The sequence below is a fragment of the Cucurbita pepo genome, chromosome LG02, assembly GCF_002806865.2.
Source record: "Cucurbita pepo subsp. pepo cultivar mu-cu-16 chromosome LG02, ASM280686v2, whole genome shotgun sequence".
In the NCBI taxonomy this organism is placed as follows: domain Eukaryota; kingdom Viridiplantae; phylum Streptophyta; class Magnoliopsida; order Cucurbitales; family Cucurbitaceae; genus Cucurbita; species Cucurbita pepo.
In genome coordinates, this window is record NC_036639.1 from 2,423,446 (window position 1) to 2,435,337 (window position 11,892).

The 11,892-nt window shown below is 37.7% G+C and overlaps 2 protein-coding genes across 2 annotated transcripts in view; one reads left to right on the top strand and one right to left on the bottom strand.

The window, feature by feature from the left end:
• Positions 1-601: 601 nt before the first annotated feature.
• LOC111788227 (dnaJ homolog subfamily B member 4-like) lies at positions 602-2,822 on the top strand. Its single transcript, XM_023668508.1, has 4 exons — positions 602-635; positions 794-1,161; positions 1,718-2,145; positions 2,229-2,822. Exons 2-4 carry the CDS (start codon positions 997-999, stop codon positions 2,665-2,667), a joined length of 1,032 nt encoding a protein of 343 aa, XP_023524276.1. The 5' UTR covers positions 602-635; positions 794-996; the 3' UTR covers positions 2,668-2,822.
• Positions 2,823-3,150: 328 nt separating this feature from the next.
• Positions 3,151-11,892, bottom strand: part of LOC111788088 — a 9,457-nt gene continuing 715 nt past the window's right edge. The window contains exons 2-5 of the mRNA XM_023668263.1: positions 5,450-7,331; positions 4,860-4,980; positions 4,322-4,381; positions 3,151-4,226 (exon numbers count right to left, since the gene is read on the bottom strand). Of these exons, the coding sequence (XP_023524031.1) occupies positions 3,192-4,226; positions 4,322-4,381; positions 4,860-4,980; positions 5,450-7,320 (3,087 nt within the window). The 5' untranslated portion in view covers positions 7,321-7,331 and the 3' untranslated portion in view covers positions 3,151-3,191. The remainder of the gene's footprint in view (positions 4,227-4,321; positions 4,382-4,859; positions 4,981-5,449; positions 7,332-11,892) is intronic.

An 11,892-nucleotide genomic window follows, 5' to 3' on the forward strand; every position in this document is an offset into this window, starting at 1 on the left:
GAATTTCTAAGCTCGAAAAAATGGTATATATCGAAATGAGTCACGTTCATAAATGTTTTCTAAAACTCGACAAATGTAATTTTAAACCGTTAGAAAATCATTACAAGTGGGCCCCAAGTTATGAGAATTTGAATTTCTAAGCTCGAAGAAATGGTATATATCGAAATGAGTCACGTTCATAAATGTTTTCTTAAACTCGACAAATGTAATTTTAGACCGTTAGAAAGTCATTTCAAGTGGGCCCCAGATTACGTTCATAATTTTGTTTTAAAGGGTGAGATTTTGCATTTCTAACCTCGAGAAAATGGTATATACCGTAATGAGCTAACCTCGAAAAAATGGTATATATCGTAATGAGCTATGGCACGGGTAAGATATGGTTTTAAAAAAATGGATACTTCCAACAAAATAATAACTTCTTTTATTACAATTGGGAAAAATTAGTAACATGTTGTTCAGATAACTAAGTTCCTAAGAGAAAAAAATAAATAATATTAAAAAGAAAAAAATAATAACCAAAACGAGAATTTAAAAATTCACCGCGAGTTTCGGATAATATAAAATCTCAAACATTCTTCGCAAACACGGTATCGAAATGAATCTCCACCTACGTGCATGGCAATATCGAACACCAGGTATTTTGTTTCTCGATTGTGTACGATTTCTGAATCATCATATACTTTCTTCCTTTTTTTTAATCAAAATCAAAATCAAAATCGAAGTTTCTCAGTCCAATTTTATTGAAACGGAATCATCGATTCAGAAGTTTGACTTTCGTATTTTCAATCCGCAGCGAAGGATCGATCGAAATGTTTTCTCGAAGCTGTACATTTCGTTTGAAATTTTATGTTTGAGGGAAGAAAGAGGGACGAATTGAAGATTTTATAGAAGCTCAACGTTTGATCTGGGTCTTTTATTGAAGGAGACCTAGTACTACGGACTTTGAGCGATTGGATTGGATCTGATTTCTTCTGTTGTTTCTGGATTCGATCGAGAATGGGAGTCGATTATTACAATATATTGAAGGTGAACAGGAATGCCAATGACGACGATCTCAAGAAGGCGTATAGAAGGTTAGCCATGAAATGGCACCCTGATAAAAACCCCAACAGCAAGAAAGAAGCTGAAACCAAGTTCAAGCAGATCTCCGAGGCGTATGAGGCAAGATTTTGTTTCCTTTGTTTATTAAATCCCTAGAAGTTGTTTAATCTCTCTCTTATTCAGGTTATTACTCTTTAGGGACAAAGTTGTTCTAGCAATTGTTTCTGTTTTCTTATGATTGGGCTGTGAGAATGAAAATGAATTAGGAACTCTATGTTCATTGAAAGAATCTCTTGTATTTCGATTAGATGGCCAACAAGCATAATTGGAAATTTAGCATGGATCAAATGGATTTGTTTTAGGACTAATAGACCAATATCCAAACTGTTTGTATGATTGTATGATCAGAGAGACCAATATCCAAACTGTTTGCATGATCAGACAAGTTTTGTAATGATTTCTTAAGAATGTTGTTTGCTGGAGGAGGAAGAAAGAACCCAGCATGGATCAAAGAACCCTCTGTTCTATCTTCATTCAATCTCTCCAATGCTCCAAATCAGAACACTTAAGATATTTTGTGGTTCAAATTAGACTTTTGCAGATGAGCACTTGTTTCTGATTCATTTCTCTACCAATATCCAAACTGTTTGTATGATCATACAAGTTTTGTAAACAGGTGTTGAGTGACCCTCAGAAGAGGGCAATCTATGATCAATATGGTGAAGAAGGGTTAAAAGACATGCCACCACCAGGCAGTGGAACCTTCCCATTCGGAAACGGAGGCGGCGGTGGTGGAGGCGGAGGTGGAGGCGGGTCGAGCGGGTTTAATCCAAGGAATGCAGAGGATATCTTTGCAGAATTCTTTGGAAGCAGTCCTTTTGGGTTTGGTTCATCAGGACCGGGGAAGTCTATGAGGTACCAATCAGAGGGAGGAGTTTTTGGGGGATTTGGTGGAAGTGAAAACGTTTTCAGAACATATAGTGACAACGTAACACCAAAGAAACCCCCACCAGTAGAGACCAAATTGCCCTGCACTCTTGAGGAGCTCTACTCTGGATCAACAAGAAAGATGAAAATCTCAAGAACAGTTGTTGATGCAAATGGGTATGCAATTTTTCATCTCTTTTCACCTTAAGATGAACAATAGGATCCTTTTCTGATGTTCTTATAATATGAACACTTTACAGACGCCAAGTCCCTGAGACAGAGATATTGACAATAGATGTGAAGCCCGGATGGAAGAAGGGAACAAAGATCACCTTTCCAGATAAGGGGAATGAACAACCAAACCAACTGCCTGCAGATTTGGTGTTTGTTATTGATGAGAAGCCCCATGAAGTTTTCAAGAGAGATGGTAATGATATCATTATGAATCATAGGGTGACATTAGCAGAGGCATTGGGTGGAACCACTATATACGTCACAATGCTCGATGGTCGTAATTTGTCGATACCCGTAATTGACATTGTTAGTCCAGGTTATGAGCTTGTCCTTGCCAGAGAGGGAATGCCAATCGTAAGAGAACCGGGTAACCGGGGCGATTTGAGGATCAAATTCGATGTAAAATTTCCTACGAGATTAACCCTCGAGCAACGAGCAGGACTCAAACGTGCTTTGGGAGGTTGATGAAGAAGAAAAAGAAGGTATTATTGGTGATATTTAATCTGCTAAAGGTGAAAACTATAGTAATGGATTGTAAAACTATAGGGTCTAGAAAATCATATGCCCTCATAAATCTAGGTGTGGGCTCTTGTAACTTAACCATAAATGTCTATTCATTTGTAAGCTATATAACCTTATATTTTGTATCTATCCTCAAATAATACTCCAAAGAAATATGCTTATAATGCCTCGATTTTCTTCCTTTTTACTTCAATTGCCTAAAAAAAGCTTTACCGAGTTCAATCAGAAAGAGGAAAATTGCTTTTTACCTCTAAAAAGCAAAAAGGAACAGGAAAATCGCTTTTTACCTCTAAAAAGGTAAAAGGAACGCCCTTGGGATCGGTCCTAAGCTTTAAGCTTTAGAATCAATGTGAGATTTTGAAAAATACAACCAACAGAAACAAGAAGACAAGCTAAAAGGGCAAATTAAAAGTAGAAAAGAGAGGGAACAAATAAACAAATAATTTGCCTTTAAACGAAGGAAAAATTCAAAACCCTCTGTTATTTGAAGGGTTGGAAGGCGTTGATCGCCCAAATGCTCCATAAAACTGACCACTACCACTATGACTACCACCTAAATTGCTAAAAGAATGTATATTGATGGGGTTGTTGTTGTGGCCTTGCTGAGGAACCCACCATGTCCCTTGTTGATTTGCATTTAAGGGGAGGCGGCCCCCCACGGTCTGCTGGTTAGCACCCAACTGGGACAACTGCCCCAGATGCTGCTGCTGTTGGTTCACCACATAATGAGGCCTCAGCGACGGCTGCCCGAGCCTGCGCACAGGCTGCTGCAAGTGCGAGGGAGGAGGCATTCGATGCCTTGAGGCTGCTGCTGCTGCTTGTGGTTGCCATTCCGGGATGTCGTCGTCGTCGTCGTCATCGTCATCATTCCACGACTGGATGGGTACTGAACTGAAGCCCCTTTCTTGCCAGTTTCCGCTAGAGGCATTTTCGCTTTGCCCATATTTTTGCACAATCTCTCGCATTTTCTCTACAGGCCGAGACCAAGTTCGGGATATTGGCTGAAATGAGGGCAGCCTAGACAGTCCTTGGGGAGGAGGGTTTGCAGAACCAGAGAAGTTAAACTCAGGAAGATCGTCGTCATCCCGAGTAGTTGACGGGCCAAAGCCAGGCGGGACATCATCGTCGCCATCAGCATCATCCTCCTCAGTCAGAGGATAATCGCTAGCGACGGGAAAATAGCCTCGAGGCATAGGGGAAACATCATTAGCTTTCAAGTTTGGTGTCTCCTGCAGTCTTCTAGAGCTAAAATGTTGCTTTTTTGAACTGCGTTTGTGGAGTGACGTTGAGTTTGGTGACATTAAAGTTAATTGAGGTTTTCTCCATACAACGACGCCTATTAGGCCATTTTCAATTGCATTAAGTAACTCATTATTTTCCTTTAGAAGGATCCTGCCAACCATTTCAAGAATCCGTCCGTGTGGAGAGCAAAAATAAAATTCCACCCCAGAACCAGGCTCCGCTATACCAACTCGCTCATCGGCGACATACGACTCCGCCACCTACAAGATTTGAGAATTCCGAGTATAAACACAACAGCAGAATGGCTGAAACCTACTTGGAGAAACCTCAAGAGAGACTACTACTAATACATTACCTCTTGAAGATTTGCTCGGTCGCTTTCCGGGCAACCTTTCTTTAAATCCAAATGAAGAACCTGCAAGAATATGGAAATTAATATCTTCAACAAAACCCAGAAACAAGAACAATGGTAATACGTAATCATAAGAACAATGGTAATTCTTTTGGTTCAAAAAGTAGAACTCAAAATTGAATGACAATTGGAAAACAGAACGCCGTCTGCTATGCCAAGTAACTTTCCATGTGCAAAGATTGTTGAGTTTATATGTACTATTAGTCCAAAGATTGTTGGGTTTATTTATACGATTCGACACTTTTCTGATATGCCAAGCAACTTTCCATACGTGCTTTGAACGGAATAATGATCGACAACTTTGAACGTATGATTTATCCAAGAGGCAGAATGCTAGCGCACGAAAATAAGAACAAATGCATTTGTATTTTCTTGGCAACTTTCATCTTTTAATTTGTTCTTTTTTGTCCCGTGGAGTGAATTTTAGGGGGGGGGGAAATTGGTCAGAGGCATGTGTACAGGAAAAATAAACTAGAGATACCATAACGGCTCGACTACGAGATAATGGAAGCTCTTGAAGGAACTTCTCAAATGCATCCAATCTAACTCTTCCTTTGATCTCAAGAGTGCTAGGCCAATCTTTCGCTGATGTTCTTTCACCACTGCAACAAAGCAAGGCAATTATTAAAAAGAACGCATCAAGAACATTAAAACCAACCAGGAAACCCACAAAGGCAGCAAGTAAAATTTAGATTACACTGTAAAGACAAATCCTTTCTCGATCACGTTAATCATGGAAACCAAGAACGTTAACACGTTATGAATGCAACAAAACTATGTCTAACATTCAACACAAAGATATATCTAAAACTAAACTTGGCAATTTTTTTCACTAAATCAAAAGTTGTCCCTTAAAACTTAAAGGTCACATGGGAATGCCCAAATGAAGAAATGTGGAAACCATGCGGATACATGTAAATGCTGGAGCTGGATTAATGCAAGGAAAAACTAAGCTTACTGAGGTTTTCAAGTAAAATCATGAAAGAGAAATATCCAACAAAAAATATATAATTATTGTGAATGCAATTACAAAAGAAGTAAAATCCACGATTAATCAGAGAAAATACACACCTTATGTAGGTACCCACGACCGGAGTCATTGTCGAAATATTATACTGGAGGATGCCATCCCATAAATATTCTAAACTAAATGTGCTGGCCAAAGATTCTGTCCCAGATTTTGCATTACTATCACCAGATACTGTACCATCATTCCTGTCAGATGTTCTTAACCCAGCTTGATTTTCATTCAAGTCCTCATCAGTTTTACAATCACTAGATGTCAAATCCATGTGGCTAATAGAAGACGAGCCAATGTCTGCTTTTGTATAAGACTCAATATTTTCATTTTTGTCTATACTAACATCAGTTGCGCCTTCCATAGAATGAGCTGCAGCCTTCAACTGAGAGCCAGGCTCTGGCTCACCCTTCTCCAAAATAGGAGACGATTTACCAGTATCTTCAGATAAAATATTGAAAGGTGGCTCTGTATCAAAGGATTCCATAAACTCATCTATGGAGGAGATCGGAGGCAGTGACAATAATTCAGACCCTTCAGTCGATGCAATTGTAAAGGTGTACTCATCCTTGTCAGATGCACCATTTTTCTGGCCAGAAATATTCCACTCGTCCATAATTGTATCAGGTTCATCAGGTGATCCACCTACAGTCTCATTCTTATTACGTTGACTCTGAGAAAACGTAGAAACCCCAGATGAAACATCGATAGAGGCATTATCGTATTCTTCAACTTCTACTTGAAACTCACCTTTATGCGTCTTCCTTACCAAACGTCTGATATCAACTTCTGAGTTGGGTAAAACTACCATTTGTGCAAGTTCTTCAGCCTTGGCCATTCTCCACTCAGAAAGCTCCTTAGATGCAAGTTCCTCGGCAGTCATGGAACATAATCTTTCTGGGGTAATTTCCCCATTCATAACCCTTTCTCTCAGCTCGGGATTATTTCTGTCTTTCAGGTTGAACAAAAGGGATCTTCCTTTCTCCTTGTACTTTTTATTAACACCACTAAATAATTTAAATAATTCTTCTTCCATTTTAAATGCCAAAGACTCAGGACTCTGTACTGGTTTTGATCCTTGGTTTTGATTTGCTATACCAACATCAATCTTCTGAAGTTCATCAGTTCTGATTTCCTTTTTATCAGCTAGCCCTACATCAGCTTCCAGTACCCAAGAGAGAGAATTTTCTTGTAAAAGATCGTCTTTAATAAAAAAGTTATCCCCAAAAGAAATATCTTCATAAGACAAAATATTATTTGGTTGAAAGACTCGTCCATCATATCCTAATGACTCTAAATCGCTATCATTTACACACAGCAAATTCTTATCTAACATCCTTCCTACATTATCTTCAAGACCAACAGAATCTAACTTCTCGGAAAAGATTTTCTTTGAGTCATCAGATACATGAACAATAATAGCTGGATCAGACGCTAAAGCATTTTCCTGCATTTGAGTTGCAGACTTCTCAGCCTCAGTTAAAGGATTTTTTTCATCATTAGAAGATTTGTTTTGCTGCTGCGATACCAAGGCTAATGCAGCAGCCAAGGATTCCCTCATCTTTGATCTCACAGACCCAGTCGGCTCATTTTGCATTTTGGAAGTTGGAGTCAGTGGAGCACTCTGGCATTTGGGAGCAGTGGAACGTTGATGTACAACTTTAGTTGGATGTGATTCTATTTGCTGTACCTTTCTCTTAGTTCCTGCAGGGAAATGCATCGATGTGGGAGCTGGGACATTCTTTGGTATTTGTAAAGGAGGTCTTTTGGCTAATCCAGATACTTGTTGCAACCATGATCGAGGTTCCATCTGTGCAACTCGCTTATTATGCAATGAAGCCTGCTGTGAGAGAGAGTTAAAAGGCTCACTCGATGCCTTGCGCTTCACAGGAAGTGACAGCAATCCTTCTGCAGTTCTCAGCATGTTTCCAGTCCCTCCAAATAGATTGTCCAAATTGATTGTCAGGTATTTTTTTTATAAAAGAAACCACTTTCGAGGTATAAAAAGGAAGGAAAAGGTAGTAAAAATACAAGATAAAAAGATGAAAAATAACTAGCAAAGCAAACAAAAGTACAGCCAAAAATCGGCCATAAAGAGCTCCCACCCCGGTTTAAAAGGCAGAAACTTCTTAGGAAGGAAGTACAACAAAGACCTAAGTGCTTGAGGCTCAAAAAAGCAACTCGAGAAAATGAAGCTAAGAAAAAATATTTCAGAAGATACACTTCTTACCTTGAAAGAGTCATTCAACTAATGCAAGCCCGAAACCTTCCAAAACCCTCTAAAATGCCAAGCAATAACCTTCAATGAGGATCTCTTAAGAAACTATTCACAGAAAATAAAAATTTCTGGCACTACACTCTTGGATCATCCCTAAGAAGAAAGCCGAGAACAAAATTTCATCAAACTTGATCTCAACTATCATCAATCGTTATACAAACAAACCTGCTTATTCTAAAAAGAATATTGGACAGAAAAAGAAACTTAAGAGCCGACTGTTTCGAAACTTTCCAAGACCTCTAAAAGCCATAAAAGAATCTTCAATGAGGGTTTAAACGAAATGAACTGAACTTTTATCTGAGATGAATAAGGCAGAATTTCACACATCCAAAGACTGCAAATCTAACAAGAAATGAAATCTTTTTAGGAATCAAGAGGGTAGACTCCACTCAAAAATCTTCTTTAAAGAAAGTACATCATATTCGTCCAAAAAAGGAGAGTCAATGACTGTTCAAGATTATCGGGGAAATCTCCAATTTCTCAAAACATTGGTTAATGATTCAGCCTCAGAGTCAATAAATGGTAAGGAAGATGTTGGAACATCTGAAAATTCAGGAGAAAGCAGTATAATTTTTTTGAGATTTAAGTCTGAACCTAAAATGGAAAATGACAATGACAATGACAAATTAACAAAATTATGAGAGGCCTTGCAATGTTTGCTTCGAAGACTCCTTTTCTAGAAGGGAAGCTGATTGGATTGGGGGAACTACAATGTGTAGGCAAGCATTTTCAATAAAATCTAGATTAGCCAACTTACTTTTTCAAGACCTATCTTGCATTTAATGAAACCAGAGGATATAACAGAGGCATCGAAAATTGAATGAACTTAATAGAAATGAAAGATTCTGAAGCCATGACAACGATTCATCATGAGTTTTTTCTGGTATAAAATTCTGAATATGTGGCAATAAAAGAGTATTTAATATTTGATCGTTGGGCATTCACTTCATTATTTAGTTTAAATCACTTCCATCAGAAGTTGGTCTAATAAAACCACGAGAAATAACACCTTATGAAGATGGTAGTTGATTATGATCATGCAAGAAACCGACATTTCATGCTAAGACAGTCAAATGCAACAAATCACCAAAACTGTGGGAAAATTTTCAAACATTACCAACTTCAACTTTTGTTTGGATTAATCCACAAATATATTCTTCTACTTTTATTACCGCAACTAACTATCAAAGAGATTAATTCTTTGGGAGGAAATGCTTAACATACCACAAAAGTTTTGCCCTATTGCTTCAAAGAAAGAAAGCTTCTAATATGGGAAAGGTAGATTCTTTAAAGGAATCCATCCTCCGTAGCTCTTTATGTTACTCCAAATAGGAATGTTTCTTGTTGGACCAATACTCAATTTTCAACCAAACAAACCATCAACTAAACTTATTCTCAAAAAAACAGCCTTTTCATCCATGAATGGATTTAATAAACTTTTGGACACAAAATAACCTTCTAAAGTGACTATCACCTCTTTCCAAGAGTAGTGAGCAAGCATCCTAGAAACAGCCAAGGAATTGAGATTCAAATTCATTTCTTCCTTCTCTTTTCTCACCCAAAAAGAAGAAGCCTGAAGGGGCACTCCTTTCAAAAAGTCATGACTTTGAAAGTGGTGTGGATTTTTTCTAGTCACATTTGCATAACTTTTGGAGGATCACTTACTTTTCACAAATTCTTCGTGTGTCATTGTAGCTTTCTTAGGCGGATGAGAAGATTCGGACAATAAAAGCTACCAGAAATTGAACTAATGAAGGGTCATTGGAAGAAACTACAACCAGTCTAGATAATGACAATTCCACTTTGCTTATCACAGAGTCCAATTGACTACTTAGCATTCCTCGCATTGAATATTTCTCAGAAACAAGATTGTTGACCAGACTACGGCACTAACATTACACATAATAAATTTTTCGCTAGGTATGTGAGCATCAAATAGTGTCCACACGTTGTGCTTCATCATTCTTAAGAAGAAACTTAAGCATCTGCATTTAGAGTAAAGTACATCTTCAAAATCAAGAAACTATATCGCAGTTTACTACATGCTGTTATCCAACCCCAACAATTCAAGTCCATTTACACTTTATATGGTTACACACAAATTGTTAAGTGCAGGGGGTATGAACATTAGAGTAGCATAAAAATGACAAACCAGGGTGTAAGCGAGTACAATTTACCAAACTCCATGCTCCAAAACGCATTTGGGGCACATCCTCGAGGTGAGACTGACAGTATTGCCTCAAGGAATGCAGTATGGCATACACTCGAGACAACCTCAAACCCTACTGTTGTCTAATAAATAAGCATAAACAGAAGAAATCATATAAAAGTAAAAGAAATCATATGGAACTTCCAACTTCGAAAAGAAGATTTGTCCTCCATCCATTAAAATCCCCATTAGCCTAAGTTTGCATTTTGTCGATCAGGTATCATAATGTTTTTATGTCATAGCTGTACATTGTGAAGTGTAAAGATTAGGCATGCAATCCTTTTTTTACTTTCAAAAAACCTATGTAAATACGCGTTCCCATTTTTCAACCAAACAAACCATCAACTAAACTTATTCTCAAAAAAACAGCCTTTTCATCCATGAATGGATTTAATAAACTTTTGGACACAAAATAACCTTCTAAAGTGACTATCACCTCTTTCCAAGAGTAGTGAGCAAGCATCCTAGAAACAGCCAAGGAATTGAGATTCAAATTCATTTCTTCCTTCTCTTTTCTCACCCAAAAAGAAGAAGCCTGAAGGGGCACTCCTTTCAAAAAGTCATGACTTTGAAAGTGGTGTGGATTTTTTCTAGTCACATTTGCATAACTTTTGGAGGATCACTTACTTTTCACAAATTCTTCGTGTGTCATTGTAGCTTTCTTAGGCGGATGAGAAGATTCGGACAATAAAAGCTACCAGAAATTGAACTAATGAAGGGTCATTGGAAGAAACTACAACCAGTCTAGATAATGACAATTCCACTTTGCTTATCACAGAGTCCAATTGACTACTTAGCATTCCTCGCATTGAATATTTCTCAGAAACAAGATTGTTGACCAGACTACGGCACTAACATTACACATAATAAATTTTTCGCTAGGTATGTGAGCATCAAATAGTGTCCACACGTTGTGCTTCATCATTCTTAAGAAGAAACTTAAGCATCTGCATTTAGAGTAAAGTACATCTTCAAAATCAAGAAACTATATCGCAGTTTACTACATGCTGTTATCCAACCCCAACAATTCAAGTCCATTTACACTTTATATGGTTACACACAAATTGTTAAGTGCAGGGGGTATGAACATTAGAGTAGCATAAAAATGACAAACCAGGGTGTAAGCGAGTACAATTTACCAAACTCCATGCTCCAAAACGCATTTGGGGCACATCCTCGAGGTGAGACTGACAGTATTGCCTCAAGGAATGCAGTATGGCATACACTCGAGACAACCTCAAACCCTACTGTTGTCTAATAAATAAGCATAAACAGAAGAAATCATATAAAAGTAAAAGAAATCATATGGAACTTCCAACTTCGAAAAGAAGATTTGTCCTCCATCCATTAAAATCCCCATTAGCCTAAGTTTGCATTTTGTCGATCAGGTATCATAATGTTTTTATGTCATAGCTGTACATTGTGAAGTGTAAAGATTAGGCATGCAATCCTTTTTTTACTTTCAAAAAACCTATGTAAATACGCGTTCCCACACCACCGAGTAAATACGTATCGGGATTTCTAGGAAAAGTAACACACCTTCCAGAATCAAAATGAATAGATCAATTCAACCTCACATCGCAGGTGCTTCGCACAAAAAAGTACCTTTCACTATCAATCTCATCAATTTTGCTTTTCGCAAAAGACATTGAAGAAAAAATGAGGCAACGGAAAAGGAAAAATTGCACTCGAGCATAGAAAGTAGCAATAAGGCGCAAAACCAGCAAACATCAAGAATTTCACGACCATCACAGTTGAATTAAACAATTGAAAAAGACCCATAATACACCAATAATCATTCGTAAAGATTAATTCAACCTCCCATTAAGGCCACGCATAACCTTCGAACCAAAAAAAAAATATCCTCCACTACCCAATCTCATCAACCAATTCTCAAAACTCAATTTCAAAGCAAAATACCTCAAAGTAAAATCAGCCAAAAAAAAAAAGAACTAATTCACTCCAAGTAATTAAAAAAAAAAAAAAAAAAAAAAAAAAAAAAAAAAAAA